The sequence below is a fragment of the Petaurus breviceps genome, unplaced genomic scaffold, assembly GCF_028583685.1.
Source record: "Petaurus breviceps papuanus isolate PSGF00001 unplaced genomic scaffold, PetGlider_PUasm1.0 91023, whole genome shotgun sequence".
NCBI lineage: Eukaryota > Metazoa > Chordata > Mammalia > Diprotodontia > Petauridae > Petaurus > Petaurus breviceps.
The window spans coordinates 8,264,861-8,283,301 of NW_027187398.1; the positions used below are offsets into that span (position 1 = coordinate 8,264,861).

Genomic DNA, 18,441 nt, shown 5'->3' on the forward strand with positions numbered 1-18,441 from the left:
GGGGGATAGATAGTCATTGGAGAAGACCCCTGACTTATTCCCACCACCTAAACCCAGGGTCAGAAGAGCTGGAAGTGGGCTATAGGGATCAATTTATAATAACAACTCTAACCACCCATATGACAAACATCACAGAGAAGAGACAGAAGAGGCAGTGACTTGGGTTGGCACAGGGGAGGTTAAGATGTTTATAGGACCATTACAAGCTATAGGATTGTTACGATTTGGCTTGTACATCGCTCTTGTAGCCAGTCCCCGACGTGGTAGATGAGGTGACCCTCAGCGTCGTCCTCCACACTCTTGGCTCTCCGGCTGCTGTGCTGCTGTCAGGGGGCGGTGGGGGGTAGGAGCGAGCCAGGTGTCGGAGCGGGGGCCGAAAGGAGGCGGGGTGAATGGTAGAGGGGCCACCGGTCACAGGCGCCCAGCCAAGGGGGACAAACGATGATGGGGGACAGCGGAAGGTAATACGTCAGATGTAATAAGGCAGATTGGGGACAGAAGAGAGAGCGACGTACAATCCCAAGTCCCCAAACCCAAAGTGGGGTCAGAAGGAGGGATGGGGTAGAGCAAAGAAGTGGTTTAGTTGCTATAGTCACCCACAGTCCCATGACAGACAACAATGTCTCCTCCATGGGGCAGAGATTTACCCTATCCCCCATCAATTCCCCCCACAGAGATGGGTACAGAGCCCAAAGCCTGAGGGAGAAAGGCATATCCCAAAGCAAGGCCTCACTTTATTATAAATTATTGTTATTAAATAATAAAAAGCAGTCAAGGCATTCAGAATAGAGCTGATCATCCTAAGAACAGCAGGTATAGTATGCCAAAGAGGGCATTTAGTGAGCATAAATGCACAGTGTTGATATAATCCAAGATCTAATGTCCTGGTGTCCTTCAAGCGCCAGAGTTTCAGAGGAAGAGGACTGGCCTAGTGCCCACCACAGTATCCACACCCCAGAGCACAGTTTAAAACAAGGTTATTTCCTACTTACCCAGAATCCTAAGAATCTTGAAGAATGGGGAGAAAAGAGATAGTGTTGATTACTCACCGAAGATGAATGGCTGAATGTCCGGCTATGCCGTCTCCGTCGCCTGTGTTTCCTACGACTACTTCGTTGGCTACGGTAGCTGTCATCCCGATGGTACTCATAGGAATGTCGATATTCAGCTTCATAGTAAGGTTCCCCTCGTTCTCGGCTATAGTCACGCCTATAGCTGCCACAATATCGTCGGTCATAAGCCCGCCGGTCAGAAGAGTGGTCATCATAGCTGACAGGACAGAAAGAAGTAATAAAGACTAAACCAATCCGATATAAGAAGGGCATCTTTCCCCATTCTCTTATATATGCTCTGCCATACCCAGGTGATGTCAAACAACACAGTAGTCAAGTCTCCCTCTCTTCTCCAGTTTTCTCCATTAGTAAGGACAAAAAGAGGCATTTTATTACTAGAAAATAGCTATCAAACCTCCTCCTAGTCATCTTAGGAGCCCAAGGTCCAGTAGAGATAAGAAAATATCCAGAGAACACCCCCACACACATACAAGCACCACCCAGCCCCTCAAAAACATACTACAAAAAAACAAAATCCACTTGACCTGTTTTCATCCCCTCCTTTATAAGGCACTGAAAATCAACCTCTTTTCAGGTACTTATCGTGAAGAACTCCACTTCTTATCCATATTACCAGCATTCTCACTGACCTATCTTATTAAATCACAATCATTTTATGTGTGTGTTGTTTCTTCAACTACACTGCAGACAAGAATCTTAACTATTTTATATCTAATTTTTCTCATCAATATTCACTCCCATCTTCCTACCCATATTCAAGATCTCTGTTTAGAATGGGTATTCAGTAAATACTGTTGATACTATAACAGCTGCAAGGTTTACAAAGTTATAGCAATTTTGCAAATATGCATTTCTGCTGACTTTTAAAAATTCTACTTTGACTTGCATAAGCACCTCCTAGCTCCTCACCTCCTAGAACGGACATGATAGCTGTCTTCTCGCCGGCGCCGCCGAGTTCGGTCACTGCTGCTGGACCAAGAGCGGCTTCTCCGTCGCTTATGTTTTCGACTGCGGTAATGTTCATGGTAGCTGCCTCGGCTGCCCCGCTCTGAAGAGCGGTATCTTCGGGGGTGAGGCATCTGAGAAAAGAGAAGGAGACAAGTGAGAGAGGCAAAGTTTCATGGCAAACACCAATCTTTATGTCTCTCCTACAAAGATGTGTGGTGTTAATAATCAATTTCCTAAATAGCCTTCTTTATCAACTACAATATATTTGTTCCTGTCTTTGTGTCTATCATTTCACTTCACCAGTGATACCCTCTCCTTCTTCCCAATCTAGCTGAAAATTTCAGTAAGATTTTCATAAATAACCCTACCTGGATTATTCTTCCACCTTGATTCCCCTTTGCACTGTAAGCTTTCACTTGTTGAAACATACATAATATGGCCTTCTGGGTCTACTTTTGCTCAAATTACCCTTTATTCCTGGAATGATATCCCCAGTTTCTTCTCTACCTATTGAAATTCTACTCATACTTTAAAGCCAAGCTTAAACATTTCCTTCTTCATGAACTTTCCTCAATCTTTCCCAACTCAACACTATGAAGTTTTGCACGTATGTTACCATGTATTAACAGATATTTGTGTCCTATTCCCTTCCTTGATTATATTCTCCACAGAAGGTTTTTAATCTTTACTCCTCTCCATGCATTTACCACAGTAATTTGCACATAGTAGGTGCTTAATAAACATTTGTTGGATAGAGGTTGAAAGACTTATAAATAAGATTATAACTATGGGGCCTTTCTATGGCTCATTTTTGGATGGGTTACAACACAGAACAGATCTGTGTTAAACTAGTTTTGCTTATATAGAATATAGCACATTTTCAAAGTATATTGCTTAAGTGACAATTTCATTATGTGTTCATACTGTTTCTTTAACTAGACTATAAGTACGTCGAGGACAAGAATCTTAACAATTTTATATCTAATTTCCTTTGCCAATACTCTACTACCCTCTTACCTATGCAGGATTCAGATAATTGTACAGAATGAATATTGAATAAACACTGTCAATTTGCTATCACAGTTCTAGGGATCTGAGTCCTAGGACTGTAAGGTATAACTGGAGTTGTCCCCCCATCTTTCTTAGAATGTTTTCTTTAGAGAGCCCTCAGCTGGAGTCTGCTTTCCAGCAGGCCATCCTTCTCTTATGTTCAGAAGGCATGAAAAATAGCTGTTTTTAAAAACTGATATCAGCACTTCTTGGCAAAGATCTGACTACCCCCCCCCCCAGCTGCCATGGAAGGGTGGGAGGAAGGAGGAGGAGGAACAGTGATCTTCTTTCTCCCTGTTCCCCAAAAGCCAATTGCCAGAAACTTTCAGAGGGAAATAGCAGTCACAAGTGAATGAGGTTGGAAAGAGAGATAGAGAAGAGGGGAGAAAGGGAGAGAAAGAGAGAAGAGAGCAAGAGGGAGGCAGGGGGGAGGAGAGGGAGACAGAGGGAGAAAGAGAGAAGAGGGGAGAGGGAGAATGGGAGAGGAGAGACTGCTTCAGGAGCAGAAGATTCCATGTGGTAAGAGTTCCATTACAGTACTTAGACATCTGGGTCATATTCTGAGTTTCTCCTCACTCTCAGCCCAACTCTGAACTGAGGAGACTGATATCTGGCTAGGTTCCTGGTCTGGGGGTTGGGAAGAAAATCAAGGACACAATAAGACGATGTTGTTTCCTTAGGACTCTAGTTACCCCTCCTTCATCCTACCTCTCAAAGTTATAATAACTGAGACAATGTACTTACAACTTACTTTCGTAAGTTTAGACTTGTACGAATCTTTATAATTCCCAAACACTGAGAACCCTCCTCCATTTCAACCTAGTCCTAGTCCACCTCAACTGCACCTAGACGTCTCCTACAGAGCACCTCCCTCCTACAAGCTACTACACGACCAACTTCTAAGTCTCTTTTATTTCTTTACTTGCTCAAGCAATCACGGCCCAAGGAGCTGCCGACGTGCAACAGCACCCTGTGGTCTAGAAGACCCAGCCTAATTCCTCCTAACGCGCGCTGTCCACGCCGCCCCATCCCTCGCCACACCTCGGTCTCTGACCCGCCCCCCCCAGGTCACTTCTGTCCGAGCCCCCCTCCCCCATACCTTCCGGCTGCCCACGGGCCAGGGCCAGTCCACTCCCACACCCTTGCTTTTCCCCTGAACAGCTAGCAACAGCCCTCGCCCTCCTGCACCGCCGCGACCCCAGCCCCACTTGGGCCCCGCACCCCCAGTCCCCGGCCCTCCCCGCGGCGCGCGCCCCCGCGCCCGCCATCTTGCCGCTCGCGCCCGTGCCCCGCCAACCCGCGCGCTCACCGTTCTGGCTGCGAGGCCCGTGCGCTTGTCCCACAGGAAGTCCGTGATGGCGGCGGCGCTGCGGCCGGAGACCGGCCCCCACCCCCCGCGGCGACGGTCTGCGGCTCCTCCCTCCCTCCCTACCCACGCAACCAGGGTCCTCGGACCCACCGAACCCGGCCCTGGGCCCCGCTGCGCTCGGTTCTGCTTCCGCCCGGCCCTCTCCCGCCCCCCTGGGATCTATCGCCTCCGTGCCGCCCGCAGCTCGCCTCCCACCCCGGGCCTGGCCCCGGCCACGGCTCCGGCTCCGGCCCCCGGCCCCGGCTCCGGCTCCGGCCGCTCCACTCCGCCGCCGCCGCCGCGAGCGAGCACGCACGCACGTCCTGCGTCCCTTCCCAGCTCCCTCCGACTCCTCCCGTCGGGGTCGCGCACGTCGCCGTCGTCTTCACGTTTACTCGCGGGAACTCGCTCGTCGAGGAAGAAGAGGAGGAGGAAATGGCCTGTGGAGGGTGATGGAAGGTAGCCGGTGGATCCGGTGCATGCCTGCGGGCGGGCCGGCGGTCGGGGGTGCCAGCGAGGCGTCAGCCACATCCTTCCTACGCTCTTTCTTTTCCTCGTCGCCGTCACTCCTGCACCGACCGAAAGCTTCTCTGGTCTGAGTCTTGGGTCGATCCTAGAAAGTGCTTTGAGATCCTCCTGTGTCCTCAGCAGCGGACGCGAGTGCTGGGCTGTGCGGCATAGTATAGTGCCCCAATTAGCATCCTGCAGCTCCTGCAATTAGGTACTCATCCTGAGCCTTCTTCCTCCGTTGTGGGCTTAGTTTTCCTCCAGTCAAAGTGGAAATGGGTCTCTTCCCTTCCACCCTTCACCCCAAGATCTTCCGGGAAAGATCTTGGGAAAGAGCAACAGCCATAGACTACCACCTCCATCAATTTCCGGCCGTCTAACTGCATCCCCCTCGGGGTAGGTTAGAAACTAAGGCACGTAGGACAATGTATCTGGACGAGTGCTAAAAGAGGGCACAATCCCAAGCTTTCTTATCACCAGATTTTATTTTCCTGCTTTGTCTCAGGTTTTCAAGCTTCGGTTTAGGAATATAAATGAGGATGAGTATCACAAATATTTCTTAGTGGAACCAAATAGAGAAGGGTGAGTGTAGGCGCTGATGCCCCTCATTCAATTCATTTCGACATTTATTTGGCCCTTATCAGGTGCTGAGAGCACTGTTTCAGGTGAAGACGTGGTTACTATTTTGATGGAACAACATAATTATGTAATACTAGCTTGAATTTATGTAGTGTTACAATTTATAGAATGCTTGACATACATTGTTTTATTTAATCCTCACAGTAACCCTGTGAAGTAAGTACAAATATTTGCCCTATTTTTCACAGGAAGAAACTGAATCCTAGAGAGGTTTTGAGTCAGCCAAGATCACATTTCTGCAGAGGCAGAAGTTAAAACTCAGATTTTCTAACTCCAGGCCCTGTGCTTTCACTGCACTATTGCTCCCCTTTAAGTTCTCCAGATTTTGGAGAATATGATCCAAACATATTATCTACCCAATGAGACTGTAAGATTCTCAGAGGTACTCAATATATCTTTCTATCACTGAAACAAATTTTTTTTACATCTTTTATTTATTTACAAATTAAAGATGCCTTAGAAAAATAAATGAAAGAGAAGTGAGAGGTCCAGGTATCCCAGGAAAGTATACAGAGGTTAGTGGGAGGCCAGGCCAACTCACTCATTCCTCAGCCTATTCTCTTAGGCCTGGGTCTGTTAAAAAGGTTCAGCTGTCTTATAAGGAGAATGCCAGAAGCTATGATGTCAAAGCAGAATAGAATTCTTGCACTGTTGTCCATCATGCCTCTTCAACTCTAGCCCCAAAAGATGGGAGCCAGCAGAGCAGGGTAAAACATCAGGAGTATTGAGCCAGAAGAGTTGATTCTAATAAATAATAATAATAGCTATCATTCATATAACACTTATGTGCTAGGCACTATGCTGAATATTTTACAATTATCTCATTTGATACAACCCTTATAGGTACTATTATTATGCCCATTTTAGAGATGAGAAAACTGAGGCAAACAAGTGACTTGCATAGGGTCACACAACTTGTAAGGGTCTCTCCATTCTGATTTGAATTTAGGTCTTCCTGACTCTTGGTCCAGTGCTCTAATCCGCTGCTCCAACTAGCTGCTCTATGAGGTATTGCAAGCCTGTGCCAGGCTGCATACAGAATCATCATAGGTTCAACTTCCATGTCTTTTCACCAACTTATCCCCCATACCTGGAATGCTCTCCCTCATGATCGCCACCTTCATATTCCCTGGATTTCTTCAAGACTCAGCTCAAATCTCAAGTTCTGCAGAGAGGCCTTTTGCCAGTGTTCCCCAAGCCCGTGCCATTTTTCAAAGATTATCTCCAATTTACATTGTATAACCTTGTAAATATAGTTGTCTCCATATTGTCTCCCCCATTATAATGTAAGCTCCTTAAGGGCAGGTATTTTTATTTTTGCCTTTCCTTGTATCCCCAGCACTCAGCACAGTGCCAGGCACTGACTGAAAAAAAGTTTGGTGACATTGCCCCCTGCCTCTTAATCTCATCTACCTCCTTAAAGGATCCAAGTCTCTCCTAGCTGAGAATCTGTGGGTTTCTCTTCTTCTGTATATCTGCTTACTGGCTTTCTCTGATTCCTTTTAAGTCCCAATTAAAATCCCATCTTCTACTAGAAGCCATTCCCAAGCCCTCAATTCTAATGCCTCCCCTCTCTTATTTACTTCCTATTTGTCCTCTATATAACTTGTTGCTACATGTTTATTTGCTTGTTGTCTCCTCCATTAGATTTCAAGCTCCTTGAGGGCAAGGACTGTCTTTTGACTCTTTGTGTATACTAATGCTTAGCACAGTGCCTGGCACACAGTGTTTATTAGAAGTATTTACTCACTGACTGATGACCCACTGGGTAGGAAGGACTCTCACTTTCTCCACCTCATAAGTAAACACCAGACATTGGGAGGTCCCTAAAAAAGCTGGAGGCAGAAGAATATCTCTCTAATTCCATCAATCCTATTCCCTCTCACATTGCCAATGTGTGTGTAGTATCTACTGGCCCAAGGAAGTTAGGTAGAAGGCTCTACCATTCACCACCATCTCTAGAATAGTGATGGACACTCATTAAGTGTTCTCTATAAGTGGTTTTCAGACAGCCAAAAATTTTATAGTCAGATCTTATAGAGCTTCTAACTACTGAAGCAACTTTGTCAAAGCACAGAGGAGGAAGGGTCAAGAGAAAGGATGAGATGGCAGATCTGGGGCCTGAAAGTAGGGAAGCAAACCCCTCCACCATTACTCAGAAAAGCACAGAGGAGGCTGGTTAGAGAGAGGAGGGTTGGGAGGCTGAGGAGTAAAGGCTCAGATACAGAATAGAAGAACAGAAGACTGAAGAAAGTTGGAAGTGGAACTTGGGGTCGGAAGAGTAAAAAATGGACTAGAAGCATAGAGATAAGAGTTTGGAAAAGGAGTGTCAGTTACTACTTTGTTATATATATATTAAAAACTCATAGAAGTTCATAGGTTGACATGCAATCATTTTTGTATATTGTAATATTTGTGTTTGTTGACTGTCATGTTTATAATTTTTTTTAAAAAGAGCATCAAGCATAGGATAGAAGGAATTGAGGAAATGTCAGAAGGGGAGCTGAGATTAACCTGAAATATTCATTATGAAAAAGAGATAAAGATAAAATCTGATGAAGTCGGCTGAGGATTGTTCCAGTGAAAAATGGTCAGAAATTGACCATAGGATTTAGATCAGAAAAGACTCTTGTTCCAACCTTCTTATTTTAAAGATGGAGAAACTGAGACCCACAAAGAGGAAATTACTTGCTTGTGTCACACAGATAGCAAGTGGGATATCCAAGATTCAAACCCAGGACCTCTGATTACCAATGCAGTGGGCTGAAGCAAGGTTAGATATAGAGTGGTGGGTGAGGCCTAAAGAAGGCCCAATTAGGGGACCTGGGGATAGGGTAGAGGATCATTGGAAGGAGGACTAGTAATGGGCAGGAGGGCAAAGGGCTGACGTGGAGGTCTGGTGTCAGGGATGATAGGAGACAAGGCTACATGGAGGATAATAGACAGGAAAAGATGGGTTGGGAGTAGTATGGGAAGGTTATGGGCAAAAAGAAAGGAGCTGGGGTTCATAGCATTTATATAGTGCTTTAAGACTGGCAAAGCACTTCACACGTTTCATTGATCCTCACAACAACCCTGTGATGTAGGTTCTATTTTTACTTCTATTTTACAGATGAGGAAATTGAGACAGAGAGGTTAAGCAGTTAGCGAATGCCTGAGGCGGTATGTGAACTTGGGTCCTCCGGACTCCGAGTCCAACATTATTCACAAATCGTGTAAGTTGATGGGTAGTGGACAACCAGCGGCTGAGAAGGCTCAGGGGTCATTGGCAAGAGAGGTGAGCCTGAGAGCAAGAGGTAGGAGAGTAGCAGAGTAGCTAGCAGGTGGTGGCAGTGAGGGAATGATGGATTATGAGCAGGAGGATAGGTCCGAATCTAAGGCTGGAAGGTCAGGACTAGGAGACAGGCCTAGGGGCAAGATGAAGGGTCGTAAATACGGCGGTAGACTGAGGTCGGGGTCCAGGACATTGCCTACGGTTGTAGAGGGAGGACAGTCTACCTCCACGACTCTCTCTTCCCTCCCTCTGCCGAGGCAGCGACAGCCCCAATCTAGAACCCCGGGATTCGAGCAGCTCCCCACGCCTCCCAGGCTTTCCAGTCAGACACGCTCTTTATTCAGCTCTGTCAGGGCGTTGCAACGACACTCGGAGACTCCGACCCTGCACTGGACCCCGCCCCACCCCGCTTCTGGGCGGTGGAGACCCGGCCCTCCCAGTCTCCTGGACCACTGAACACAGCCCGCCACCCCCCACCTCCCTTCAGCTCCCGCCTGGGGGCGTGCGCTCCCCTCCAGCTGCCAGCCGGGTCTCCGCCCCGCTCCCCGCCCGTCACACACACCCCCTCCGCCCCAAGCGTCCGCAGCTGGGAGCCACTGCCCGCCCCGCCGCCTCCGCTCCTAGCCCTCGGGGCTGCGCCCCGGCTCCCGCTCCGGCTAGGCTAGAGCTCCGCTCTGGCTCCCGGGGCTGCGGGAGCGGGGGCGGCGTCGCGATGGCCTGGTTGGGGACGGGGAGGCCAAGGCTGTGAAGGGGAAGGGGGTGGACTGCCACCATGGATTCCGAGCAGCGGCCCGCGGCAGCAACAGTAGGTGCGGGAGATGGAGGCACCCCGGGGCTGGAGGCGGCCCCCCCGCCTGCTCCCGGTCCGGCTGCCGCCGTCCCAGGACCCTCGCCCGTACCAGGGCCTGAACGGGGGCCCGGGCCGATGCGGCGGCAGCTCGGGGCCCTGCTGCAGCCAGCCGTCAACAAGTTCTCCCTTCGGGTGTTCGGCAGCCACAAGGCAGTGGAGATAGAGCAGGAGCGGGTCAAGTCAGCCGGAGTCTGGATCATCCATCCCTACAGTGACTTTCGGTACCGCGGGCCCGGGGAGATTCCGGGGACCCAGGGGACCCCGCCCCGTCTGACCAATGGTCAGATACTGCAGGTCCCAGGGATACCCGGGGGGCCTTGGACCCTGCCCATCCCTGACGGACTCGTCATTTCCGGGCCGGCGGAGGGTCACTAAGTGGGCAAGGATGGCCGCTGGGCCCAGTAGACAGCCTGTCCCCCTCCCCACCACCACCACCATTGTGTAGACTCCTGGTCTTCGAGGGTGCTGGTCCCATTTTCGTTGGGATTGCTGCAGCTGTGGGAAAGACAGCTGGGGTGGTGGTGGGGAACAGGTATTTCCGGTCTTGGGGGTCCCAGCTCCACCCTCGACGGTATCTTCCGGTCCTAGAAAGAGCCAGTAGGGTGGGGACTCCTGGGGTTACTTAGATTCCAGTCCTAGTGTTTGGAAATCAGGAGGGAGGTTCCCGGGGGCCACTAGAGACAGGCAAGGCTCTCACCCTTTTGACCTCCCACCTACTGGAAGCCACCGCGGGGCTAGGAAGAGAAATCTTGGGGACACTACATGGGATTAGTCGGATGGGAGAGGGAGAAAGATCAAAGCAGTCTTTTGGGCGCTGTCCTTGGTGCTGAAGGCGAGTAGCGCGAGGTCTAGGGGAGGGGGGGGGGCCGCGGAGAAGTGGAACGTTGGAGGCTGGCCATGGGTGTCAGGGGCACTGCCCAGTATGTTCCTTAAATCCGGGAAGTTAAGGGGGGGTTGAACAGTCAGAACCCTTCTAGCCCATTTTTTAGAGGTTGGATCTCCAACTCCACATTGCTGTAAGAGGAAGATGTCCCTTGTGGAAAGTGAAGGACAGCTCTTGGATGGGGAAAGAATTTGGGAGTAGCACCTAAATTTAGGGTATAAAGGTTGGAAGTGGATCCAGAGCAATTAGACCCAATTGTAGCAATGGATGTACATTTTTTAACTCCCCACACATGATTTACTTTAAATCTTGACACATTCCCTATCCTGCCCCCCCCTCTTTGTTCTCTCCATTTCTTCCCCTTCTCTCTTCTGCCAGGGCCCTCACTAATACCACAGCTGCATTTTCCTTGTCCATTAACACATTACTGTGTCTTACTCTCCTCCACTAGCAATTTCACTATTCATTTGTATTGCCTCTAGTTGCCTGTATATTGTTCCCCTCACCCCTCCACTTCACTTCTAACCATGTGGCCCCTCCTTAGCCTCCCCAATGTATCACCCGCTGGGCGTGTGACTGCCTGTGAGTGACTCAGGCTGTGAAGATCCTATTTTGCTTGAAAGTGCTCTCACTCCTCTCCCAGCTTCTGGTACAAACTCGGGTGTCCTTTAGGAGATAAGAAAGGTACAAAGTATGGTAGAATAACGGAGCTGGCTCAGTTTTTTTGTTCATTTTAAAGTATAAAAGGTATTTACCACTGAGGTGGGAGGGAAAGGGGCTGAATGGCTGGAATCCAGCAATAAAAGAGTCTAGATGTAAGAAGGATAAAATGGTGAAATAATTAGAGGCACTGAGGAGAGAAGCAGGATTGAAGGGGTTTTGGTTTTGGGGGTTTATTGTTCTTACCAGAAAGAGGGCTGGGAGAAAGTTTCTGAAGGTAGAATTATAGGAAGATGCTGGTATCTATATAGAGAGGAAAATATAATGAACTTCTAAATAAATTGCAAACAAAATGCAAATTGCCCTCTCTTATTTCGGCTCCTAGAAATTGAGGGTCCTCTTGATTGCCTCAAATAGAAAGTCTGGAAGTTAGATGGTGGGAAGCACCTAGGACTGAGTCACATCCCTGGAAAGACTAGGCAATTAAAAAAAATTCCTTTTCGGGGACGGCTAGGTGGCACAGTGAGTAAAAGCGCCTGCCCGAAGTCAGGAGGACCGGAGTTCGACACTTAACACCCACACAAAAAAAACCTAGCCGTGTAACCTTGGGCAAGTTACTTAACCCCAACTGCCCTCCAAAAAGAAAAAAAAATCCCTTTGGATAAGGGAGTTTCCATTCCTTTTTATTCCTGATCTCTCCTCTCCCAGCCTAGCCTCATACTCATTTGGGATATCAGTGGATGGAAGGAGTTAGAAAGGATGAGAGGCCAGGGATATTTGTTGAAACTTTATGTGTAATAATGCTTATAAGTATGGTGGTATAGAAAGTTTCTCCATAAAGATGTTGTTCTTGCCCTTAGAAACTTCCCATTATTATGGGAGAAATAGGACAACTCTATCACCTTTCCCACTTTTATAGACCCAGAGAAAGAGAGACAAAGGGTTATAATGCAGCTGGCATGGACAGTGAGAGAATGTAGAGAACAGATCTAGGAAATCCATCCTAGAGAGGGGATTATTACACAGGACTGAGGAGATGGGAGGCACCAGAAAGGGGAAGAAAATACTTTAAAAACCTGGAGACAGGAGAGAATGAGACACAAGTGGATCATGTAAGAGAAAGGAGTGCTTAGAGTCCTCACTCCTCTTCCTTTCCCACTAGATTTTACTGGGACCTGATCATGCTACTATTAATGGTGGGGAATCTTATCGTCCTTCCCGTGGGCATCACCTTTTTCAAGGAGGAAAACTCCCCACCCTGGATTGTCTTCAATGTCCTCTCTGACACCTTTTTCCTGCTGGACCTGGTGCTGAACTTCAGGACAGGGATTGTGGTTGAAGAAGGAGCAGAGATTCTTCTGGCTCCCCATGCCATCCGCACTCGCTACCTCCGCACTTGGTTTCTGGTGGATCTCATCTCCTCCATTCCAGTGGACTACATCTTCCTTGTGGTTGAGTTGGAACCACGATTGGATGCTGAGGTTTACAAGACAGCCCGGGCCCTTCGAATTGTCCGATTCACCAAGATCCTTAGCCTTCTTCGGCTGCTCCGCCTCTCCCGCCTCATCAGATACATCCACCAGTGGGAGGAGGTGGGGTGGGGAGGTGGGCAGGGTGGGATTTATCTCATCCAATGGGGAACAAAGAGTTCAAGAAGTGGGTGGGGTTTCAAGGTAGGGTCTCTTCCATCATCAGGCGTTGGGAAGAAGAGAGAGAGGTTTTGGGGGTTTATTGTTCTTACCAGAAAGAGGGCTGGGAGAAAGTTTCTGAAGGTAGAACTATAGGAAGATGCTGGTATCTTGGTTGGATTGATGGTTTTTAGTACAAAACTACTGCTATAAAAGCTAGTCAGATCTAAGGGAGAGAAGGGGGAAGACCAAAATAAGAGATAGATCAGGGGATTATAAGAATGTGAAAGATGCTGACTGGATTCAGAGTCTTCCTTTCTCCTAATAGGAATAATAGTTAACATTTATATGGAGTTATAGGGTTTGCAAAATGCTGTACATATTTCACTTGCCTCTACCCTCCTTTTAGTCATTGTAAGGATGATGGTAATAATTCTTTCATATACATTTATTAAGGGCTCTAAGGTATCTTATTACCCTCTCTAGGGTTATGCCTGTAGTGGTAACTGTAGGATACATATGTAGGGGGTAATTAGGCAGAGTAACCCAAGGACAGAAAAACTAGAAATATTTGCAAAATTGTGAAGGGGGCAGGGACCAAGAGAGAGGTGACCCTGACCATACCCCTGCACACATTCCTCCCCCCAGATCTTTCACATGACCTATGACCTGGCCAGTGCTGTGGTTCGGATTTTCAATCTCATTGGGATGATGCTACTGTTGTGTCACTGGGATGGCTGCCTACAATTCCTGGTCCCAATGCTCCAGGACTTTCCTCCTGACTGCTGGGTCTCCATCAACCACATGGTGGTGAGACACTTCTTTCTTCCTCATTATCCCCTGGGCTGCCAGGGGTCACTCTTAGGTCTCTCTTACACTGCTAGGGGTGGGTAGGAGCATGAGCTGGCTTATGGTAAGGCATGATGGAGAGAGAGACAAGAGTGGGAAAAGATGCATAAAGGGAGGAAGAAGATATGTGAAGGAAGAAGAAAGGACCAATAAATCAACATATATCAAGTGCTTACTATGTACCAGACATAATGCTAAGCACTGGGTAGGATGAGAGGAGAAAGAGGTGAGGGGAATGAGGAGAAGCAGAAGGCCAGGAAAACTACCACTACTTTCTCTCCCAATATGCTTGCATGGCCCTTGGGGGTTGGTCATTCTTTTGTGATTTCCCAAGCCCATCTGGACCCTGATCATGCTACTATTTAACTGTAGGGAATCTTATTTTCCTCCTCGTGGGCATCACTTTTTCCAAGGAGAAAAACTCCCCACCCTGGATTGTTTTCAATGTCCATAATACCATAACTCTGTCTGTGGTGTTAGGGGCAAGGCAAAGAAGCTGTTGAATCAATGTCTAAGAGCAAGAGAAGTTTAGAGGGTAAGAGATCCAGGCCCTTAGTGACTCAACCTCATTCTCTTTTTCCTCAGAACCACTCGTGGGGCCGCCAGTATTCTCATGCCCTCTTCAAAGCCATGAGCCACATGCTATGCATAGGCTATGGACAACAAGCACCTCAGGGCATGCCAGATGTCTGGCTCACCATGCTTAGCATGATTGTGGGTGCCACATGCTATGCTATGTTCATTGGTCATGCCACTGCCCTCATCCAGTCTCTTGACTCCTCCCGTCGCCAGTATCAAGAGAAGGTCAGCAAGGGTGAAAAGAGGGGTGGAGGTGGAGGTGAACCCAATTTGTGCAGAATGCTGGGAACTGGACATCCTATTTGGATGCCCATTCTAAACTGTACCCTTTTGGGTCTCCACATCTTTGCCACCCCCCTCCTTCTCCACGTCTATTTGCTTTATGTCTCCAAATTGTTTTCTTGTATTTGGGGAGGTCTCTGTCCCCTTGGCTGTGGTTCCAAGTTTCTTCTTACCTGGGTATATCTGTGTCTGTGTCCCCTTGTACTTTACCCATGACATCTTTCACTAATTCCATTCTCTAACCCTTGTGTATCCCTGTGTTTATATCTTTGTACTCATGCCTTCTTGTCTGTGCCTTTTGACTTTTGTTTCCATATCTCTGTTTCTGTGTGATCTTATGATTGTTGTCTCTGTGCCCACATATGCCTTTGGGTATATGCTCTTGCTGTATCTCCTTTCCTCTATTTTTCCTTGTGTCTCTATGTCCTCATGTCTGTCTCTCCCTGTGTGTCCCTGACCCTGTCTCTATTTTCATATTCCCATATCTGTCTCTGTGCACCTGAGTTCATGTCTGTGTGGGTCTCCATATTCATGTTTACATATCCATGTCCTCATATCCCTTTATGTCCCTGTGTCCTTATGTTCTTGTCTTTGTCAATGTGTCCATATCCCTGTGTTGATGGCCCTTGTCTGGGTGGGGCTGGTGCCTCCAGTATAAGCAGGTGGAGCAGTACATGTCCTTCCACAAACTGCCAGCTGATACCCGTCAGCGAATCCATGAGTACTATGAACATCGCTATCAGGGCAAAATGTTTGATGAGGAGAGCATCCTGGGAGAGCTGAGTGAGCCACTGCGTGAGGTAGGGGGTAGGGGATAATACTCTTGAGATGGGGATGGGGCACTGAATGATGCTGAGTAGTATAGGGAGATAGGAGATTCTAGTGTGAAAAGATTGGGAGCTTTGAGCAGTAAGAACTTCTGAGGGTGGGCAGCATCTGCTGGGGATAGCTTTTCTGAAGGTAGAGTCTTAGAGTAATATTGCCCATACTGACCCTATCTCTCATTCCTCTTAGGGGATTGGGGTCTTTGAAGCCAATTATATGGGGAGGGGGGTTCCCCAGCCATAGAATATGAAAATTTCCTAGTGGGTGATAAACTAACTGAACTCACCTTCTCCCTCTTCCCAGGAGATCATTAACTTCACCTGTAGGGGCCTGGTGGCCCATATGCCCCTGTTTGCTCATGCTGACCCCAGCTTTGTTACTGCTGTGCTCACCAAACTTCGATTTGAGGTCTTTCAACCAGGTGACCTGGTGGTTCGTGAGGGCTCAGTGGGCAGAAAGATGTATTTCATCCAACATGGATTACTCAGTGTGCTGACTCGTGGTGCCCGGGACACTCGTCTCACTGATGGCTCTTACTTTGGTGGTAAGCAGGACTGGGAGAGAAGTGGGAAAAAGACATAATGGAAAAACAAGGAAACTTAAAGATAAAGACAAAACCAGCCCTAGGTTCCATGCTTTTTTTGGGGGGGGAGTACACTATGTCCCTGTACTTCTGACAGATAGACATCTCACATAAAGAGGCAGCTCCAGTGGGTGAGAACAAAAATATCTTGGGAGCAGTACTAAAAAGATCTGAGGTTTTTGGTTTTTCCTTTCAAGCCTACCTTTGATATTCATTTGAACCTGATTTCACTTAGAGAAAAAGTTTGCTCATTAGTGGTACTCCGGGAATGAAAGAGTATAGAGACACATAGACACATACAGCATGCCCTAGGCTTATAAACCCATAGGAATAATAAATGGCTAGAGGAACAGAGAAGTGTGAGGCTGGCAATTCAGTAGGAAAATAAGACTTTAACTGTGGTCCATGAACCCCTGCCTCATCAATAACTCCTTTTTGGGCAGCCAAGTAAGATGTTCTCTTCCCCAGAAAGCAAAAAAGGGAGAGGAGGATAGGAAAATAAGAGAGACCAGGAACCTTTCCTATTAGTTGGAGCTGGGGGATTATCAGAGAATTTGAGAGACCCTAGAAGGAATTGGAAAGAAATTATACCATGTCCTCAGAGAATTCTATTAACTATCCCTTAAGGGAAAGCAATCCTTTTTTGCTCCTACAGTAGAGAGCAGCAATATCTGGGGAGTCTAAGAAGTGGATATGAGGGTTCAGGTGATTGATGGGATGCTGACACCCTGCCCCTCTCCTTTCCCCTCAGAAATCTGCCTACTGACTAGGGGCAGGCGAACAGCTAGCGTGAGGGCTGACACCTATTGTCGCCTCTACTCACTCAGTGTGGATCATTTTAATGCGGTGCTAGAGGAATTCCCCATGATGCGAAGAGCCTTTGAGACAGTGGCCATGGACAGGCTCCATCGAATTGGTGAGTCCCCACTTCATCTGCCTTAATGATGAGGCCCCCTCCCCCCTTGTTTTTTTGCCCTTGAACAAAAATCCAAACATTTGGCCTTTCCTTCCATCCATCCCCCTGTTCATGGTCCACTGCCCATGTTAGCAGTGTCATCTTTCCTATTCTACCCCAAATCCTGCAGCTTGGAGGCCCATCCCTTGGCCCAGGTCCCATCTCTCTGTCCTACTTTTGATTTTGCACAGGGTTTCCCTCTCCCCTTTAACTTCAAATAAGATGTACCCAAAGCCACCCCATAAATGCCTACCTCATCTGTGTGAGACACATCTTCTGAAGATCTCCCCTTACCAGCCCAGACCTTGTCATCCTTTGACACCACCTTGTCTGTGACATCCTTAGGAAAGAAAAATTCCCTGCTTCAACGGAAGCATTCAAAACCCAGCCCAGGAAGTGGTGGTGGTGGAGTCATGGAGCAGCATCTGGTACAGCATGACCGGGACATGGCCCGAGGAGTGAGGGGGCTGGCCCCAAGCACTGGTGCTCGCCTGAGTGGGAAGCCAGTGCTGTGGGAGCCCCTGGTCCACGCCCCACTGCAGGCCGCTGCAGTCACTTCAAATGTGGCCATTGCCCTAACCCACCATCGGGCCCCTCTGCCCCTCTCCCCAGACTCTCCTGCTGCTCTTCTTGCTCGCTCTGCTCATCGCTCAGCTGGCTCACCGGCCTCACCGCTGGTGCCTGCTCGGGGACCCCCTTTGTTGGCTCGAGGGCCTTGGGCATCCACGTCCCGCCTACCTGCACCAGCAGCCCGAACTCTTCATGCCAGCTTATCCCGGGCAGGTCGTTCGCAGGTTTCCCTGTTAGGTCCCCCACCTGGTGGGGGTGGACGGCGGCTAGGGCCCAGGGGACGGCCACTTTCAGCATCACAACCTTCACTTCCTCACCGAGCAGCTGGGGAGGGCTCCCCTGGGCGCAAGGGCTCTGGGGGTGAGCACTTGCCTCCCTCGGGGCTCTTATCTAGGATCCCAGGCACTGCCCAACCCCTCAGGCCTCCTGCCTCTGATCCAGGTACCACCAGGGGCCCCCAACTTCCTGCTAACATGTGAGAACTCCTGGGTACATTTAACCTTGATTGTGAGAGAAGGTGTGGGTGCTTTGACATCGATGGGTACCACAAACAAAGCATCACACACTGTGGATGTCTCCCTTCACTGATAAGTGGAAGTGTCTACATAAACCTTAGCTCGGTCATCCCCCTGCCTGACATGCCTCCATCACTGCCAAATAGAAGTATCTCAATGCCCTTTGCTCAGAGCATCCCCCTGGCCATAGACCTTCCCAGACATAGGCACTTTTTCCTTTTCCCCACTCAACAAGGCACAAGGATCTTCTTATTCTCATCACTGCCAAGTAGAAAGCTATCTTCTTCTCCCAGCTCCTGCATCCCTCTGCTCATGAGCCCTTTTGGGGCAGACATCCCATCACTGCCTAGTCTGGCCACCGTCCTGTTCCCTCATCACTGCCAAAACCACAGGCCTCACGCCCCTTCTTTGGGCACCCACCTC

General features: G+C 48.6%; 3 protein-coding genes across 7 annotated transcripts in view; 1 reads left to right on the forward strand and 2 right to left on the reverse strand.

Moving 5' to 3' along the window:
* Positions 1-18,441, reverse strand: part of LOC138153643 (dual specificity protein kinase CLK2) — a 106,253-nt gene that overhangs the window by 11,950 nt on the left and 75,862 nt on the right. The gene's annotated exons all lie outside the window — the stretch shown is intronic.
* LOC138153644 (dual specificity protein kinase CLK2-like) lies at positions 7-4,538 on the reverse strand. Of its 3 annotated transcripts, none has more exons than XM_069077932.1 (4): positions 4,381-4,538; positions 1,983-2,152; positions 1,050-1,269; positions 7-320 (listed from the first exon to the last, which is right to left on the reverse strand). In XM_069077932.1, exons 2-4 carry the CDS (start codon positions 2,150-2,152, stop codon positions 207-209), a joined length of 504 nt encoding a protein of 167 aa, XP_068934033.1. In that variant the 5' UTR covers positions 4,381-4,538; the 3' UTR covers positions 7-206. The 3 variants fall into 3 exon arrangements, with proteins under 3 accessions (XP_068934033.1, XP_068934034.1, XP_068934032.1); XM_069077933.1 differs by having other exon boundaries at positions 7-323; positions 4,381-4,537; XM_069077931.1 differs by lacking the exon at positions 4,381-4,538 and adding an exon at positions 4,171-4,189 and having other exon boundaries at positions 7-323.
* HCN3 (hyperpolarization activated cyclic nucleotide gated potassium channel 3) lies at positions 9,435-18,072 on the forward strand. Of its 3 annotated transcripts, none has more exons than XM_069078093.1 (8): positions 9,435-9,910; positions 12,395-12,824; positions 13,509-13,670; positions 14,295-14,513; positions 15,224-15,370; positions 15,699-15,939; positions 16,730-16,894; positions 17,279-18,072. In XM_069078093.1, the coding sequence occupies exons 1-8, from the start codon at positions 9,612-9,614 to the stop codon at positions 17,980-17,982; spliced, it is 2,367 nt and encodes a 788-aa protein (XP_068934194.1). In that variant the 5' UTR covers positions 9,435-9,611; the 3' UTR covers positions 17,983-18,072. The 3 variants fall into 3 exon arrangements, with proteins under 3 accessions (XP_068934194.1, XP_068934196.1, XP_068934195.1); XM_069078095.1 differs by having other exon boundaries at positions 9,436-9,648; XM_069078094.1 differs by lacking the exon at positions 9,435-9,910 and adding an exon at positions 10,019-10,521.